Source organism: Acipenser ruthenus, chromosome 28, assembly GCF_902713425.1.
Source record: "Acipenser ruthenus chromosome 28, fAciRut3.2 maternal haplotype, whole genome shotgun sequence".
Lineage (NCBI taxonomy): Eukaryota > Metazoa > Chordata > Actinopteri > Acipenseriformes > Acipenseridae > Acipenser > Acipenser ruthenus.
The window spans coordinates 18,898,185-18,918,612 of record NC_081216.1 but is presented as its reverse complement, the minus strand read 5'-3'; the positions used below and the strand labels follow the sequence as shown (position 1 = coordinate 18,918,612).

The 20,428-nt window shown below is 36.6% G+C and overlaps 1 protein-coding gene across 2 annotated transcripts in view; it reads right to left on the bottom strand.

Moving 5' to 3' along the window:
* The window catches only part of LOC117434723 (ATP-binding cassette sub-family C member 8-like), a 52,996-nt gene that overhangs the window by 27,172 nt on the left and 5,396 nt on the right, over nucleotides 1-20,428 (bottom strand). For both annotated transcript variants that reach the window (XM_034057348.3, XM_059003205.1), the window contains exons 3-13: nucleotides 19,885-20,026; nucleotides 18,519-18,637; nucleotides 17,305-17,471; nucleotides 14,610-14,852; nucleotides 12,581-12,769; nucleotides 9,371-9,535; nucleotides 8,579-8,734; nucleotides 5,046-5,180; nucleotides 4,460-4,622; nucleotides 2,922-2,962; nucleotides 2,045-2,190 (exon numbers count right to left, since the gene is read on the bottom strand). In XM_034057348.3, the coding sequence (XP_033913239.3) occupies nucleotides 2,045-2,190; nucleotides 2,922-2,962; nucleotides 4,460-4,622; nucleotides 5,046-5,180; nucleotides 8,579-8,734; nucleotides 9,371-9,535; nucleotides 12,581-12,769; nucleotides 14,610-14,852; nucleotides 17,305-17,471; nucleotides 18,519-18,637; nucleotides 19,885-20,026 (1,666 nt within the window). The remainder of the gene's footprint in view (nucleotides 1-2,044; nucleotides 2,191-2,921; nucleotides 2,963-4,459; nucleotides 4,623-5,045; nucleotides 5,181-8,578; nucleotides 8,735-9,370; nucleotides 9,536-12,580; nucleotides 12,770-14,609; nucleotides 14,853-17,304; nucleotides 17,472-18,518; nucleotides 18,638-19,884; nucleotides 20,027-20,428) is intronic.

Genomic DNA, 20,428 nt, shown 5'->3' with positions numbered 1-20,428 from the left:
GACATTTTTGTACATTTCGCCACAATTCTGTTTTAAATCCTCCATATCTTAACTGTAATACAGCTTTAAATCCCGCGAACAAACCTCCATTCTGATTGTAATCTTGTTTTAAATCTCTAAAGCGGAGTCTCCAATAGAAATGTAGGAATGTGCTGTCACTCAGTAGTTGGGGTGGGTTTAAAGTATTCAGAACGAATCAATGATAGATGCAAGTCAGGAATGCAGTTTTATTTTTTTAATGGAAAAATGGTAAAGTCAATGTGAATTGATTAACCGTTTCCAGTTTTTCTGGTGTTTTCCGGTGTTTATTGGCTATCCACCGATTTCATTTTTTTTGTATCGGGGGGTGGGGGGTTATTGGGTTTTATCGGTTAAAACTGAAAATCAGAAGCCCTAATTATAATGTAGTAAATGTACCTTTGAGGTGTCAAACACATTAAAGCTGTTACTTAGTTAACTGAAAATGAATACCTCAAGCCAACAACCTTTTCAGCAGACTTTGAACTGTTTGCTGTGTAATGAAGCAACAGTAAAATAGAATATATTTATTCATAGCCAATGATGGCAGCTGGTTAATATCAGTAGCATAGATTTTTGGCATTATTCAATGGGAGACAATGCCTCGTATGTTAAAGGTTGAGTGGCACAGCTTTATTTTAAAGTCGCTTAGCAACCACCATATTGTGGATGAAATATTTCAAAGACCCGAACGTTTGGAAATACCAAAATTGCTCAAACCGCTTCAGCCATTATGGCAGAACAAAGATGGTCATTATATCGGAATAACCTTTATTTATGTACCAGTACTCCTATTCATTAAACATAATTATAGATAAAGACATGTTACATTTAAAACTCTGAGTAAGAAAAGAATTACCTTATTAAGTGTTCTGTCAATTGAGCAGGAATACACATTACTGCTCATAATGTTACAGGAAGCTGCCTGGGTGTTATTGAATCTGCTCTGATAGAGTGGTTTGAGTAGAAACTATTGTGGTTAATGCTGCGGCTTTAGGCTCCATTTACTTTTACAATTACCTTGTTTTTCCACCCAACAGATGGTTATGAATTAATTGTGTGATATAAGTGAAATAAACCAGCAGCCAGTCTGGGACTCCAGGAGCTCTGTTTATTTAAGAACAAGATCATGTACCATGTTAATGCTTACAAGAAATTCAACCACTTATATAGTGTTCCCTCTTAAGTGAACGGAAAACCTTAATATCTTTTAAGGACTGTAAAAAGTAGGTCACATATTTAAGAGAAATTGTATCACCCGATGTCTGGCTCAAGATGATTTACTAGAGATCTCAATTCCACAGAGACCCTGTTCAGACTACAAAAATAAACCATGTGATAACAATTCACTTCATTCACAATTTACAAAACATGATGCAGGTAATATTTAGGTTCGTGTAAAAAGGGTATCATTCATTAGAAAGTGAAATAGTATTGATGCACATTCCCTTTTTCTTATTAGAAGTTATTAACACATTGTAAAGTGAGTGAGATCAGATTCTGCAGCCCTTGTTAAACCTGACAATATTACTCTTCCACACCTCAGAAATTGCAAGTAAAACATACGACTGTTTTTTTCTAAGATGCACTGTGTGGAACATGAATTCATAAAACACGATCCAGCAACGAAGTTGCACTCAAATACCCCAATGCACTATCAATTCTGAATATTGAAGAAGGAAAATTACATTAAATGAATACAGGGTCAGTGAAAATCAAATGAAGTGTACCATAAACCACATTAGAAATGTATGAGGAAAACAAGATATAGAATGATCATAGAAACTATTGTTTAATCAAAACATTTTAGATCTTCATTGATCTTGTGGTGCCACATACCATTAAATGGATGGAAAAAAATGCTAATGATTCTAAACTAGAAATAAAGAATGGAAGGATTCCTGCTGTATGTGTACCACAGTTAAGTATTAAACATGGTTTGAACCAACAGCTCAGTGATATATAAACTGAAAAACACATCCTTAAATATCATTTGCATTGCAAAAAATAGTAAACTTTAGCCTACCTGACCAGGGCTTTGACAGTTGAGCGTACCACGCTGGAAAGCAGAAACAGGGGAGTGACCAAGATGTGGAACAGGGAGAGCGAGGCAAAGGCTACAGCTGGTGAGAGGTCAGCATCCTCAGACAGGTGAGCATGGACCACAAATGTCTGCAAAATGCAAAACAATTGCCTTTAGGAAAGAAAAACTGCACAAATATATATATATATATATATATATATATATATATATATATATATATATATATATATATGACTAATTCTGATACATACATTTTTAAAAGTCAAAAAAATTGATGGTTGCTGTATTATCATTTGTCTGCATAGTTGCTCTTGTGATGCATTTAAGTTAAATGACAGCAGACCCTATTCTTATTATATAGAGTGTGACAGATTTAAATAGGTACTAAATAGTAGTTAGTCCTTCTTTCTTTTTATATACTTTTATATACAAAAATATCTGTTGGATAGTTTACCAAGGATACCACATCTGAGTGTCACCACATCATTGTCACTGCAAGCCTTTCCTATACACCCTGGGTTACAGCTAGACTATTCCAGCATTGGTTCCCAGTCCTCAGCTTAATGCAATATGATATTATTAAGCAAATTGCCCTGATAGGGTTTTCCTTAATCCTTTTTTATGACATATATCTCATAGGGTTTTGAAATCTAGTTACTGTATGTCTAAGGAACAAAAAGCGTACTGTAATATAAAACAGTTCTGTATACCAGATCTTGCTAAGATATGTACGTCTACAGTATAGTTAATAAGACAGATTATAGTTATAGGCCAATACGTTTAATGAGTGTTGACTATAACGTTAGTGCATTTATTGTAAACCTGAGGGTAGAGACACATTACTAACAGTTATACTTACAGTCAGCACTGCTGCAATGGGTATAGCTGCATTCATGAAGACTGCAATGAAAAGACACATACTTATTGTCAATTGAGCTTGGCATTTTCTAAAGAGAATAGGGACAGTATCTCTGACAATTGTTTATTTTAATTTAAATTTAGATTAAGTAGCTATTCTTTAAAAACAAAAAAAAGCAATACCCTTAATGTATAATTCAATAAGAAAAATCCTTCCAGAGCTTCAGGAAATGAAAGTTCCTATCATGACAATAATCCTGTCTTTCTGTCTTCAGAGTAATACGACTGGTGTAGGAAATCAAATCACTGGAACAAGATAAGATTAAACTTCCAGCACAGTTTATGAGTGTTTTGAGTTCATTTGTTGGCTTCTTTTAAGCCAACAGGACTGGTCTGGTATTTCACCTGCCATGTTTGCTAAGTAGCATATCTAGTCTTGATATCCCTGTGACTTCAGCCTGTAATTTGGGTGTAATTAAGGTATGTCCTGAGAGAAAAAGGCAGTCTGAATCAAGAAACTTCATAGGGTTGAGAACTTTATATTGAAAGGGTAATTGAGTTATATAGAATATTAACAAACTACTGTAAGGAAAATGTTATCTACAGTAGTTAATCTCATAGAGAGGCATTGTAAAAAAAAACCTGATGAAAGTACTAATTAATAAGGTTATTAAGTTTGTTTTCTATTGCAAAGTTATAGACAGAATTAAATGAGGAACTCACACTGGTAAGACTGTAAAAATATCAACTTGATTAGAATATTGTGCTTTCTGTAATATTGCTCAGTAGATATTTGTCTGCTTATTTATAGGTTAAATTGTAAGAATATATGTGACTAGACCACATTTTCAAGTATCCAAACAGGTGTGATTCCCAAAAAGATAAACTCATACTTTACAGGATTACAAAAAATCAAACATTTTCCAAAACCTGCTTTCACACACACACACACACGCACGCACGCACACACACATACATACATACTGTATAGTACATTGATTATTGTAAGCAAGCTTCATTGTATTTCCAGACTATCAATAAAGAAGGCTACAGCAAATTATAAGCTGTTATACACTTAATGTTCTATACTTCCTAATCATATATATTTACATATTACAAGTCTTGTAAAGCGTTGATAAAATGCAACAGGCTACAACATACTGGATTTTTTCCTTTTATTTTATCTGTGCGCTCAAAGCAATGATCCCCTGGCTTATTTCCATTCATTTAATTGATCTAATTTGAAGTCATGGTAACAACTTTAAAATTACTTTCACACTCATTGTAGTCTATAACTTGAGGAAAACAAGTTCTGATTTTTATAAGCAAATAAGAAATGTAGGACACAAGCCCTTGCTAACCTATGCTTGTAATGTAGCAGCTAGAGAGATTGGACATACTATTAAATTAGTGACCAAAGGCGGCATACATGAATGGACATTTAAAACAGAATCTCAGATTGAAAAGGTTACCAATGTTTTGCTCAAGGCTGTGGAAACATTAGAACATAAGAACATTGAGCCTGCAGCAAGTACTCACTGGAAATGGAAGTGTAAAGAGCGAAAGCCTTGAGACTCGTCATCTCCTTGTGTCGTGTCTCCTCAACACTATCATGGAAAATGTGCTCCCAAGCGTAAAGCTTCAGGAGTTTGATCCCCCGCAGGAGCTCAGTGGTTTTCTTCAAACGTTCATTGGAATACTCCTGAAAAACAGACATGGTTGTTATTTATTGAGGTCAAATTCACAGGGTTCAAACCAAAAGAAAACACTATGAAATACAGAGTAGAGCCATGGGGTCTATTTGTCAATCTAAACAGTGATGGAATCCAATGGGGAACCCAATGGACCACCGACGACAACAGGCTGAACCATGAATATAGTCTAAACAATGTGCTGGGTCTTGTTCTGTACTTCTGTATCCCATATTCAGTATTTTTCTTGTGCCACCTTGTGGTGCAGAGACTCAGAAGTGCACCCTGAGTTTCATTTAGTATATTCTGTTATTGACATAGAAAACAATTAACAATATTAATACAAACTAAAACTGTTTCAAAAGCCCTTAATAGATGAAGAAAGACCAAAAGAAAGAAAGAAAGAAAGAAAGAAAGAAATATGTTGTACTCACTAAAGTGCTTTTTTGTGCTTGGGACAGTTTTGTAGCCACAAAATACTGTACAGGTGCAAGTACTGCAATCACTGTTGCTCCAATTAAGGCACTAATACCAAGGAGGTAGTACAGGAGTATCACACCCACAACAATCTGGAACAGAATTGGAAAACATCTTATCAATGGTATTCATCATTTACAGTAAGTACTATAATAAATCTAATCTTCAAATAATATCATCTTCAAAGTTGTTGTCATTTGGTTATTTTCCTAGAAGCCGCTAAAGGATAGTAGTGCCATAAATAATAGGTTTAATCCCAAACTGGAGGACCTTGATAGTTACTGGATTTACAGTGGAATTAATAGCTACAAAATATTACAGTCTCCTGTAATCAGTAAAAGATCAGTGTACATTTCAGAGTAGTAATATTTATTTTGCTTTTTAATTGGTGGCCTCTTGACAGCTATGCGTGCGTGAGGACATATCTGCCAGTACTGAAGCTCATCTTTAAGTCATTACTTTGAAGATCGTTTGGTAAAGCAGACCTTTGAATAAGTCTCCATTCCACACCATTCACTAAATATAGCATGCATTTCAACAGATTGTTTTTTTTTTTAAAGTAGCATTGGGTTTTATGCTTGGTCAATAAAAGCTAGTATTCCACACACAATAAATACAAAATCATTCTTATACACTGTATTTCTGTGGGTGCAATAAAAATGTTAGGCTTTGGATACTCTAATCAGTGACCTTGGATGCCCCAGCTCTACCCTTATTTTTCTAGATGATTTATTGCAGCTCCTCAAATGATTGCTCTTGTGAAGGCTGATGCTGTTACACTGTCTGTGAGTAACCTGTGCTTGCAGTATGTCTTCTTCATGAGCCACCTGGTGTCTACATAAAATGCAAAATAGATACAAAAACAATTGGCATTTCCCTACACCCCTTAGCATATCAGAGCTTGTTTCTCCTGTCTGATTTTTCTTTTCTTTGTCTTTTTCCTGAGTTACTGAGATGGGTTTTAATCCCCATTATTAAACAGCTCAAGATGTCCGGGAACTCAATTAGATTTTATCTGTCAGTAGGCAGAGATGAAGTGGGATGATTACATACTAAATCTTATAAAATTTCAAATGTTCTTCACATTTACATTTCACCAGCTGAATTTCAGTATCTCAGTTGCATTTTTTATGAGAACACTTAACTGTAAGAACACTACCAAGCAAGAAATAGAACAGAGGTATCCAGTCCTAAAACTCTAAATGTCCAGAGTGGAGTGGATTGAAGTATCATTATTGTCAATTGAATTATTATTTGTTTATTTATTTGTTTATTTAGCAGACGCCTTTATCCAAGGTGACTTACAGAGACTAGGGTGTGTGAACTATGCATCAGCTGCAGAGTCACTTACAATTACGTCTCACCCGAAAGACGGAGCACAAGGAGGTTAAGTGACTTGCTCAGGGTCACACAATGAGTCAGTGGCTGAGGTGGGATTTGAACCGGGGACCTCCTGGTTGCAAGCCCTTTTCTTTAACCACTGGACCACACAGCCTCCTATATTATTGCGTATTGGGTCTGCAATGTGTTTGCTTGATATAATTCCACAGGGAACCTGCAAGTCTATCACATCTGAGTGTCTATCCATTTAGTTTGGAGGAGAATGAAAACAAGATAATCTTGTTTTTTGAAAACTATAAAAACCTCCTTGACCGTTCTGATATCGTTGTCTATTTTAATGATCTAAATAGTGGGGGATCCTAATATGCCTGCTCTTTAACTTTTTATTTATTCTTCTGGTGTTTCCCTCCCAGGGGTGATTTATTGATTTACGTATTCACATTAATACAAACAGTAGAAATACACTGAAATAAGGTTTGTGAAAAATCTGGCTGAGACATTTTAGGGTGGTTTGTTAATATCGTCACACATGAAAGTGCAGTTCTGTGTCTATCATTTACTTTTAAGACTTTGATACATTGAGATGGACTTGCACCAATAGCTTCAATAATAACAGTCTGTATCACAACTGCATTTGTATATTGCTTTAACACTCAATTCAATACATCATTCTTCACAATGTGAACACGAAATTCCATTTACATCCTTCTGGGAAAAGGGTTGTTACTTACGGACCGATTTAATTTAAGCAAAGCTCACTGATTTATGGTGCATATATTTCCAGCACTGTAGCTAGGGTTTCAGGTGCCCCTAATATCAAAAGCAGGAAGGCATTCATAAGCAATATATCAAATAAAGAAATATAGACAATATATAATTAGTCCCCTAAACAAAATGACTGTTCAATATTACAGCTCAAGAGCACTTGATTGACAGTAATCCAGGAAGCATCATCCTCTTGCCGTAATAGGTTATTTCCACCCTGTGTATCAAATGGCATGCAAACAAATGAAAGATGGATATCTTGGCTTGGGAAATGCCTTATTATAACATTTAAACAAATAGTAATTTGTGAGCTATCCATCAATCTCTGGTATAAATCCAACTGCAACCTAATGTATACCCTGCTTCATTTGTGTTCTGTTCATCCCAACTGGGCTCTGTCCATTAATACGTTATTTTTATTATTATTATTTATTTCTTAGCAGACGCCCTTATCCAGGGCGACTTACAATTGTTACAAGATATCACATTATACATTATTTCACATTATACAGGTATCACATTATTTTTACATACAATTACCCATTTATACAGTTGGGTTTTTACTGGAGCAATTTACGTAAGGAACCTTGCTCAAGGGTACAGCAGCAGTGTCCCCCACTGGGGATTGAACCCACAACCCTCCGGTCTAGAGTCCAGAGCCCTAACCACTACTCCACACTGCTGCCCCATGTTAACCTAAACAGCTGTTGCAGATTCTGAACTGGGATGTACTGCGGCTGAACATCCATCCTCATTCCAGTCAAGTCATGTGAGGAACAGATTTTCCGTAGATGTTTCTTTGTGTGTCTGTTTTGAAGGGTTAAATATTGTTTTGTACGCACATAACTATTATAGAGTATTGTTAAATAAACTCAAGCATCAATCTAGATTTATCATGCATTCTATTTCTCTATTTTAAATTCCATATTATTGAAAAATATATTTAAAGTATTTCAACTCCCATATGTGTCCATTTTCATAATTAATAGAAATATTAGATGCTGAACATGCCATATAGTATTATTTCATACATTAATCTTGTACAGCAGAATGAAATATTTTCTCCATCGTTTAAAAATAAATATAACTTTAGTTAGAAACCAGTTGGTCTTGCTTCTCTGTTGAGACATAATTCAATAGATTTTTTTTAGTGTCCTATAATTAAGTGGACCACACAGCAACACCCTTCTTAGATCATGTTCAATCACTGCAATGCCTATCACAGGATCAGCAAGCTTCTACACTTTATAATATAGGGCTGTTAGATCTAATTTCAGAGCAGTGAATCCAAGCTTGTTTCCAATGCACAAAACAGAAATGTAAGCAGCTGGCTGGAGACCGGTCTCTTTGATGTCTAAAATCTGAATCAAGACATTTCTCTTACTTGTACTGGCATGGCCCAAAGGTTAGGACAAAGGAAGAAGAACCACATCAGCTGGTTTGTGTCTATGGCAACCAGATTGCAAATCTGCCCCACTGTCATCTCTCCCATAGACATATTCGAAGTGCAGAGGCGCATTATTTTATTGTAAATTTTTGTCTAGAAAAAAAGTAAGGGAATATGAAAAGTCATGAATGTACTTTTAGTTCAAATACTAAACTCTTGTGATTGTGTATTTATTTTACTTGTTATTAACTGTGTTTCATGCTAATTAACTTAATAAAAGCAGTCATTTACAAAATATTTAATATGCTCAATATAATTATTTGAGGTATTTCTGCTAAAAACAATATTCAAATGTATGTATTGCAATGCTAAACTAAAGCTAACAAAAAGGCAATTGTCTTTAGGGAACATTTTTGCTGTGTACATTTATAGCGGTAGGAGGAAACAAAATACATCCCTTATAGATGTATTTAATTGTGCCTGCTAACCTTTTTGTCAGCTTCAGTAAACATTACAGTACTTCCAATCACCTTTGTGTTAAGGACAGATTTGTGTACATACATTTAGGTAAACCTTTACAAGATTCCTGTGACAAAGTAGTCATTAATCCCCCATCCCCCTCTATTCAAGATAATGAGTATGACATAGATATCATTATTTTTTAAGTATAAAATAACATTTGGTACCAGGATTATTTCCTCTGGGATGCTGATCTTTATTTAATTTGCACTGTAAGAAAGGAATCGTGAGACATAAGAACTGTAAACAATTTAGAAAAAACAACAGTACCTGTATTGCTCCTCTCAGATTAATCCCAGTTTCGATTGCCACATAATAGGATGCCTGGAGGAATGTCCTTTGGAGGAGAAGGGCAAAGAACAGAAGGACAGCCAGAACATAAGCATTGGCTAGGAACTCTTGGGAGGAAATGAAATAAACCCCCAGCAATTTCACCTGCAACACAACCAACAGGGAGACAAACAAAATGAAACATGAATTAAGACGTCACTTGCTGAACTTTAACCACCCCCTATTTTAACTGTTTAATACCCTGATCACAATTCCTATATAATTCATAATCATAAATAAACCAGACATAACTTGACCCATACTGAAAGTTGTATAGCAGTCAAAGCAGGTAGAATGATCATTTACATGGTTTAACAGAGTAAAGCAAATGACATATTTGATGTGTTGTTATCAAAACTTGAAAGAAAGAAAGACATCAGACAGTCAAACAAGCAAGGTGTTGTATATATCTGTATTTAGGAGGCTGTGTGGTCCAGTGATTAAAGATAAAGGGCTTGTAACCAGGAGGTCCCCGGTTCAAATCCCACCTCAGCCACTGACTCATTGTGTGACCCTGAGCAAGTTACTTAACCTCCTTGTGCTCCGTTTTTCAGGTGAGATGTAATTGTAAGTGACTCTGCAGCTGATGCATAGTTCACACATCCTAGTCTCTGTAAGTTGCCTTGGATAAAGGCGTCTGCTGAATAAACAAATAAACAATGTAACTGCCACTCTTCCCATGTTAGTTTGAATGGACTGGACACAAGTTGTCTGCATCTATTGGATCATTATGTTTAACAAGGTACTGTTCATTAGTATTCAGTATTAGGCTCTGTGCAGTTCTAAAAAGATAAGGTGTTAACCAGGTTTTATCACACAGGCCATGGATTGCAATGTACTTGCTGTAGCAAAACATCTGTTAGTTAGTAAAATGTTTATGTATAACACAAAAAGAAGCAAAAGTTAAGAAAACACATTGTGTTATGTGATTTTGGAACTTCATATTGTAATCGGGGGAACATGTGGCTGCAAAAATGTAGACAAATTCATAAACCCCTCAATCCGGCTCAGTTAATAAGCATCAGCACCAGGACAAATTAGACAAAAGGTCCAGGTGTGAATGTGTTCAAGGGGTGTTCAAGGTGAGGACTGTGAATGGGAAGCTCTACAGGTGTCTGCCAGCGCTGTACCTAACCATACCCAGTGCCACTGTCCTTCAGCTTTCTTTAGCACAAAATTAACAACAAATGTAAGTCAGTGGCTGGAAAACCTGCAACCCTATTGGCTAATCTTAGCCCAAGCTCAATTCTTCAAGAAACAAGTCAGTGATCTCTGGTAATGCCCTCTGTGCCAGGTATTATTGCTTAAATGTAGTTGTTTAATATAAAATTATAATAGAAAAACATCTATCAAGATTAGCAGAATATCTCTTTTATAAATACATCTCTTGATTCAAAATCGTCTAGTACTTGAACTGTGTTCTATGAAGATACTGGCAAGGTCATATTTGTTTTGTTTTTTTCACAGAAATCCACTATGCTTGTTGGTCTCATGGGTTATCTAATCTTAAATTATTTGCTATCAGCATTAACAATTAATTAACCACTGATTGCAAAGCCTTTTCAAACGTCATGGCCAGCTATGTTTTGGCTGCTCTCAGTAGTGTTTCACTTGCAATCTATTTTTTTTCTGTGATATCCCTCTGGCCATAGTGTGCAAAAAAAAAACAAAAAACATACTGTATAGCATTTATAAAATTACATCTTAAGTTGTGTCACAATAATATGGCACTAAAAATACAGCAATGAAGAGAATTACACTACAATACACCTACAGTACAAAATAATGCAAAAAAGCCATAAACTAAAGAAAAACAACTTCATGGCAATTAATCACACAAGAAAGCTTCAGAAGTGACTGAAAGATCATTATCCCATTCTATGGAAGAGACTGGCAAAAGAAGAAAGCAAAGTCTGATTAGGACTGAACCAAATTATCAGGGACAATCATATTTGTGGAGAAGAGACTGGCATCAGAAGAAAGCAATGTTTGACTAGGGCCGAACAAAATTACCAGGGATGATTAACAGTAGACGATCAGGGTTATGTGTTAATGCCTCTTTATCTGTGTAGGAATACCAGTTACAGCTGATAGGTATTTTACGCATGGAAATGACTTTGAAGAAAGCTACTACAGATAACTGCAATTGTATGTATGTATGTATGTCAGAGTTTTCCTTTAATGGCAACATGTCCTTTGAATGTATAGCAAAAGATAATATTGCACTTCCATTAATGTTTGCTTGTCGCTGGTATTGTATTCCATGGGGTTTTCATCTAGGATGAAACCTAAAAATAGCCTGGATCTATGAACATAAGACCCAACTGAAAGCAATCACTCTTATTAAATATTAATGAGCATTCCACCTCTGTGGTATGAAATTCCTTGCTGTGTAGTAGCATTAGTTAGCATATCTTCACACTAGTGCCGCTTCTGTTCCCCACAGTGACCACACAAAGAATATTCCTGACTACATTATGGAATTAATAAACTACAACAATGCCATATTTATGACTATTCCTCTTTCTCATAGCGGACCTAACTGTTCACCAATTTTAACTACAGAGGGTTTAAAAACTGCATGGTTGAGGTATTATCATTATTTAGGACATGCACTTACATAAAATGAAATGATCATGAAAATAACTTACGTCTGGTGTCACAGAACCAGATTAGCACTAGTCTTGAACTTCCTTGCCTAAACTAACATTAGGTAGTTCAGAATTAGCACTAATCAGGGTCTGTGAAACCAGCTGTAAATGTATGTAGTTACATCCTCACAATCACAGAATTGTGTACTAAGTGCATGCAGTCAGTTACTAAATTATAACTATGTTCTTTATTTTAAATTCCATATTATTTAAATATCATTTGGCAACCCCCATACGTGGCCGATTTCATAATTAATGGAATTATAAGATGATGAACATGTTATGTTGTATTATTGAATACATGAATCTTTCTCCATCATTAAAAAAAAGCTTTAGTTAGAAACTACTAATAATTAACTAATAATTAACTTTTACATTAGGATGACTGCCTGTCCCTAGTAATGACATATCTACACCTAATTTGATACCTGTGGCCATGGCTTTCACCCCGGAGTTTTCTCGGGACCACAGTTTAAATGAGCACCGATCAGAGACCTACCGGAGGGAGGAAGGTCTTGTTCTCCTTGCTGAGATGGTGAACAATTCCAGAGATGCACAGCGGCCCTGCAAAGCCCAGCAGATCAGCCAGAAAACGGAACGTGATGCTAAGGACCAGGGGCTTCCCAAAGGCATGCCGCATTGCACACCAAATGGACTTCGATCCCTGAGGATAACTGGAACCCTTCGTCTGTTATCAGGAAGGGAAACATCCAGATAATTTCTTATAGAGTGAATCTTGCAGAACACTTTATAGACAATTCTCTTAATTTTCAATGAGGCGGAGAGATTTAAGATAAAGCAGCACAACAAAGTGTCAGTGAGATGAATTGCTCACACTAACATCTGGTAATAGTGGTTCTCTGCTAGAATGGCACCTACAGGTTTAAGGATATTTACTCAGAATTCATTGAATTCTTTAGATTAATTGGGAGTTTTCTAATTCGATTGCAGACATCTGTTTCATGTTTGGGAATTGCATTTCCGCTATGCTACCAATAAGGATGATTTGACTCAAAGGACTTGTCCGTTATTACTCGACTTGTGCCCATGTTGAATATTAGCTGCCTTAGTAATTCTCATTATTTATACTCAACCCCAATGGATGTTTTTATTGAAGACCCTGGTATATTACTCAAATTCCCCTTTAACACCATTTACCTACAAAATACATTTTAAAGGTTTGCAAAACCTTGCTATTTCCGACCTCTATTTAGTCTAACATCTGAGATAGTGTAGCATTGTTATGCAACCTTACATTGCACTACAGTACAACTGTCTTAACACAAATCTGAAGGGAATGATAAAGAAATGTGAGTGATACCAAGGTTCAAGATGATGACGTCTTATTGCATGTTTAATGTACCTTTGTCAACGGCAGGTATATTAATTACAGATCACACCTTGGACATCTTACAGGGAAAGCACAGTATTCATCTATTGCATGACATTTGAAAGAATACAGTATTCTTGTAATAAAGGGTTTCTTTGTGTGTAATTTTGTGTTGAAGCACCACCTCATTTCCATTAGTTTGATATAAATGTTATCATGTTTACTTCTGAAACAGGATATACTGTAGGAACAGCTCTTCACCCAAAGGACTTCATGCTTCTACAGTAACGATTCCCATGAATGTTTTGTTTAAACCCTATTGAGGTTAAAAAGTCACTCTATTCACAGTGAATAGAAGTCAATTACATCTTTTTGACCTTATTACACAATGGAAAATGTGTTTGAGTTCAACTCGTGAACCCATTATGCATCTCATCTTTTACTGTACGGCAGTTTATTTCCTTTCAAAACCGCAGACTGTCTTGAAAGGTCGTTTAAAAAGTCCATCAACCTTCTCAAATCATGGAAAATGCGTGCAAGGCAAACTACTAAACAGCCTGAGGTCTGTTCAGAATCTGCTGAAGTGATCACAACTGGAAACTCGAGGCTAAAGTATGTCAGAAATATGTTTTTAGCATCATTTTCATTTCCTTATCATTTTTTTTAAGAATAATGTAATGCATGTCCTGTATTTGTTTAAATACAATATCTCATTTCTACTGGTTGTGACAATAACAACATATTTTATATGGCAGGTAACCATAAGTACCTGAAAAATTCTCCTTCGATGACACTTGATCTACGATTTGTACAACATGTATCAATTGTATTACATGGAAGGTTAATTTTTGGAAAATAAATATTAATATACACTACTGTGTACCTGAGGCACCAAGGAGTTACTTTTGCTGTGTAATACGGATCAAAGATCCAGGAATTCATATAAAACAGAACTGGACTTTAGTGCCCTGAGCAGACTCATGCAGGGCTGCCTCCTGCTGTTCTGACAAGCAGAACCACACGTCTTCTAGTTCATGCAACAGTACATCTTGATGGCTGTCTATACTTATGGCTATACCTGCAACTGCACAGAAGTTCTTTTGTTGCCAAACGTTAACAAACATTTCAGAAAATGACAAACGCAGGTATGTAAAAATAACAATGAAGTTCTGCAATTCATTTTTTACTATGATTTTACCTTTTGTGCCTCAAAAGCCTTCCTCAGGAGCACATAGTTGGTGAGCGCCCTCATGGCAATGGGCAGCTTGCCAATCACTTTCAAGTCGATGGGCCGCTTGTGTGCTGAAGTGATGAAGGTGTTCATCCACCAGTAGGTGCCTTTTGACAAGAGGTTCACAAAGGGCTGCAGAAAGCGCACCCCAAGGTCCTGCAAGTCCTCAGGAGGCTTCACCTCGGGGGGGTGTTTGAAACACACGTAGCGCTGAAAGAAAAGCTGGCTTAGAATACAATACTCATAGCAATGAGGAGTGCAATCATACATGACAGATAAGCCCAGTTCAGGGCAATGCAAATAAGTGTATCCATGAGGCAAGAAAGACAGCAGCAGTATTGAATATGCTAGCACTGCCGTCACCATCCATTCTTTGAAAGGTTGTCCTGCAAAACCCTTTTTTTTACCTCATCAACAGTCTTAGATCAATTGAATAGATCCCCAGGTTCCTCCTAACACAGTCCTGACCCTAGAAGCCGTTATTCAAAACTGCATTTTGATGAATAAGTCATTAGCAGTTGTATTCTTGGATTTCTCAGAAACAGCTAAATTCGCAAAGGGCATGGAGACTGAACTCCCCTCCTCCACCCTCAGAGGATGGTCCCTCCAGGGCAGGGATGGGGGGTGGGGGTGGTCAAACGAGCACTGACCCCGACTACACTGTACCAGCACTGTGGGTATATAGAGGACTTCAGCCTCCAGTGCTGTCAAGTGGCCACCAAGCGGGCACTAAATCTATCTAAAAAGAGGGAATAAAATACACATATAATTAAGGGGGAAAGTGTGGGTCTTCAATGGCAGGCTACGAAAAGGCTAGTTTATGCTACTGGGAGAATGCAATGATGTTAGGGAGGATAAAAAGCACATGAGTAAAATTATATTACCTTGCCCAAATGAATAGTATGTGTAGTAGATGGCAATACACCTTTTGGTATGCCAATGAAAATGGTATGTCTTGTGAATAATACTTACTGCACTATTTACTCAGGATGCACAAACAATAATCTTTTATTGTGATTTTTTTTTTCTGTGACTTGAAAAATCAGTATATATATATATATATATATATATATATATATATATATATATATATATATATATATATATTTTTTTTTTCAGAATTATTAATGTGCCTCTAGATGTATTTCCTCCATTATTACGAGTCGAGTCAGAATCCAAGGTATTCTTTGAGGAATATATTTAAAGGCATTAATAAGGCTGTCAGGATATGTAGAATTCAGCATAAGCTTTCTTTAAACAGGGCTCTGGAGGCTTCATATTGTCCAGAGCCTTGATTAATGCCTCATCTGCCACACAATCCAGGGTACTGGTTGAGAATTTGCCTGCCTGCCTGAATAACTTCATTCCTATTCTGTGCAAGTTACAGGGTGGTTAATGAAAAGGGATTGTTTGTTCCAAGACTGCACTATTCATCTATACTTGATCTATGGGGAATTATGATAGACTGTAATATAAACTAGTATAAATGTCATATTACCCATTTGAGGGAAACTGACTGCATAACTCTACCAAAAACATGTGTTGGTAAAACTTTAATAACACATTGTTATTGTATTTTTACTTCAAAGATTTTTAATGATAACTGATTATTGTTGTTTTTTTAAATTTACAGAGCAGTTGAGCATTTGACCTGTCCCAGGTGGTTTAGCTGATTGAAGCACACTGCCGTTGTCTTAAAACACATGAATAACAAATGTGTCGACCAAAAAGGGGACATCTGTCGGCTAATCAGAGGGAACATTTGCTCTTCCTAAGCTAGTCTTGTGCAAATATGCAAAGAGTATTTGGAAAACAAATACTGGAATGAAACCCATGTGAAATAATCAATGCATCTATAAGCTATCCCTACAATACATATTGGTGAATTGATATGGAATTCAGTGTATTTTTCCCTTTAAAATGCTATGTGTTAACCACTTTCTTTTTATGAATAGCTGTTCTTATATAGCAAAGTTTCTGAAAAAAAAAATCTATTTCTAAATTGGTTAGAGTAGACCCAGGTTTCTCACACAAAGTAATTCAATGCTGTAATGGTAACTGTAGAATTCTTTGTTTTGTGCAGGAACCCTGAGTTTATTTTTAATGGCGGTATTCTGAAGAGTATCAAGTGATTAGCATCCAGTTTGGTGTTTCTTCAAGTCTCACGCCCCATTATGGGGACATCATTTTAAAAGGACCTCAGCTGCCTTCAGCAAATGATCTCTGATAGTAAAGCAACAGTGACACTGTAATACATGATATGAGCCATTGATAAAATCATACCACTGTGGCAACGCTATCATATTTTCACATATCAACGACACCACAATGGTATCACTGCAGTACCAAGGTACCATATCTGGACTAATGTGCAACACTGGTTCTAAATCCATGATATTACCATTGCTGGTAATGCTGTAGAATGCTGATGGTTCTGCAAGGGTTTCTTTAAGGTAATTCATATGCATCACCATGGTATCTCTATGGGATTTTTCAAACATATGGTACAAGATCATTTGGGATGCAGATTACAAAATAAATTGCATAACCTGTCTTCCATCTGTGCACAGACCTTTCTCAAACCCTTGACAGAACTCACTTCAGATACAGGCAAAGAGAGCGACGCTGTGCGGCTCACCTGTGGTGTCCTTGCTGTACTCACCCTCATTCTGATGACATTGATCTCCACTGCCAATAGCATTCCATACAGCACAACCAAGAGACCTGTGATGCAGAACCTCAGCTGGGTGAACCAAATCCCATGCTCGCAGAACTTGGCAAACTTGACGGTTTTTATGATGAAGGCTAAAATCCAGTAGACGAGCAAAGCTGTCAAAAGAAAAAAACAAACAAACACTGATTTGAACAAATTCCATTCACTGAACTACGGTTTCCCCTTATAATGCCTGAGAAATGCAGTACGTTTTATTCTAATATGGAACAGCATTTGTTCTCAAATTCTTTTCGCCAGCATTTTAACACATTGATTTGGTATGCAAAGGAGGACCAATGGGTCTCTGTTCAATTGATCAAATAGTGGTGAATCTTTCTGTTTCGATCATTCAAATAAGACCAGGGTTATGAAAATAAAACATCTAACAATGTATATGAGTATCTTCAGTGGACCTCTGTCTGTACAGATTTATAACACTGGGAGGCCCAGTTTTAAAACAACAGCAGTATTTAGATCTGCCTTCCTTTAGATTAACTGAATAGGCACCAACATTTTTTGTTATCTAGGTTAAAATACTGCAGGACCATTTTTGCTGTTAGTTATTAAACACATAATGCTAGACCTAAATTGATGACCTTTCAGTCTCAGTATACTTAATCTTCGGCAAGGACGATGTATCATGAAATATAAACTCAGTCTAACACACAGCCCACCCTCAGAGCACCCAGATGTTGATATTGAATTGCTCAGCACTATTGGAAGCAGTCATGCTGGTAGTAATTATGCATGCATCCTCTAGAAAGCCATCCATGCCTCTTAAACCATAACGATTCCCTGGTTTAGAATGTGCTACTTATTACCAAGCTCAATGAGGGCTTTCAAGACCTATTACAAGTCAAAAACTATTTTCTAGACAAATGATGATACTATAAAGGAGGTGTATTTTATTTTCTTGAAATACAACACAAAGCTTTAACCAATGTGTTTGGAGCTACGTGTACTGATACAGGTGTGGTGGAAATGTAACAAAACACTGTAATTCAGCATCATAATCCTCCATACATTACCTGACAAAAATGCCAGCATTTTAGTTTCAGTGACTGTAACTGGCTGAAAACAAAAAGCAATAATAGCTTCAAGGTCATATGGAGACCAATACAAGCATCTTAATGAACTGGAAGCACAGCAGGGTGTCAGCATACCTAGCAGTAGCTTTGGGAAGTTGGAGGTTTCAATATTGTGATAGTAGATGATGGATGTAACCGCAGCCATAAATGCCAGTCCAGCAGGCATGTAGAGGTGCAGGTGGCGAGACTCCATCCTGGGGAAAGTGAAACGGTAATATATATGAGGGTGAGGATGTTAGATGCATTTTCACACATGCTGGAATAAAGCACTTGTACATTGAGTCTGCCTGCCGGGCCAGATTATTTTTTCCATGTACATTAGAAACAGGACACATCAAATAAACATGGGAAAGGAGGCCATTTCATTTACATATTTTATTTTGTTCACTTCAGAGCCATACTATGTGACATAATATAATATGTAACAGAAACATCTGAACCACATATGGTTTCAATATGGTCCATATGTATTTTGTATAGGTATGGATTTTGTTCCAATTAATCAAGTTGTAAGTCTAGTAAATCTTGTAAAGAAGGACCATGGTTCTACACTCACTTTCGATATAAAATGTCCACCAGTATACAATTTATGATGTTCTTAGGATTACTCGTACTGGTTAGAAAGTAATTTAACTCACTGAGAATTGAATTTAAATCATTAATAGTAAGCAGGACTACCTACTGAAGCAGTGAGTGGGCTGGACCCTCCTGATCTATTTCACAGTGCTGGAAGGTCTCTATGGTGTACACTGTATGGGATCAATCATTCTTCTAAAAGACTCCTACAGAGTGTGAAGTTTAGTGTGTTGAGGTTGTCTTATCCTGACACAGTGACAAATCCACCCCATAGGACCTTCATGAAATTGAAATCGCTCTGCATACTTTTTTTTGCAAAGGCTTGTGTGTGGAAACCAAGATGACACAGTCTATGCATTGACTTGAAGGGGTCAGAGCCTGGTTTGTAGAGTGCAGCCTACCCTTCTCTCCAATCCAAGGCAACCTCAGCCTTTTGTGACAGCCTGACACCTTATTGGAAATATGTTTTTTAATGAATATAACCTTTTGATACATGAAAATGAACTCTCTTCACAAACAAAATCCTTGTTTAATTAATAACAGGCTTAAATAAAATTGTGAATAAGGCACACACACTAAGAATACATTTGTGCTTCACATATTTATGACCACAATAAACACAAGATATGAATTATTTTGACATGCTCAGATAGAACTGCTGGTGGCTATATTTGCGCTCTGTAAGTAAGGTTATAAGTTAAAATGAAGCCATGTTGGCCCTGCTGTTGGAATATTATGTAGTGAAGTCTGCATGACAGTCACATGATGGCAGATCACATGCTTGCAGGAGGGGGAATGGATCAGTCATTAGCGCTTAACGCGGTAAAAATAGAGAGCAATATCACAAAGGTATGCACCCACTTACCCATCCGACACTATGCCCTCTGCAATTTCACACACCAGCACAAACAGGAGAATAAATGTCAGGATCCATCTTAAATTGTGGCCCGGGAATTGCAGCCATGTGCTGTGATGTATGTGAACCTTGGAACTGTGACTGCCCCACCCTGTGTGAAAACAGAATTATTTCTTAATTTTGGTTTTCTTATATATTGTGCATATTCTTTATGGTAAACACCTTCCCAAGTATGCATGTTTGTTTCTCTTACCATGTTTCTTGTGATGTTCTAGGTGATTCACGTATAAGATGGATCATTTAGAAAATGACTCTCAAATGAGCCACTTTAATGACAAATAAATGGAACCACAATGGTAAAGCAAAGGCTCTGTACTAATGTGGTAGTAGAAGGGCTGTTATCACATTTTAAAACATAGTAAGAACCAAAGCACACTGGATTTACCTGTATTGCATTAGCACAGTACCATATCAGTAACAGTGTGCTGGGGGCTGCTCATGGTTCTTCTAGGGCTTCTTCAGGGTAATACTCTTGTAATTTGTATCCCGTTGT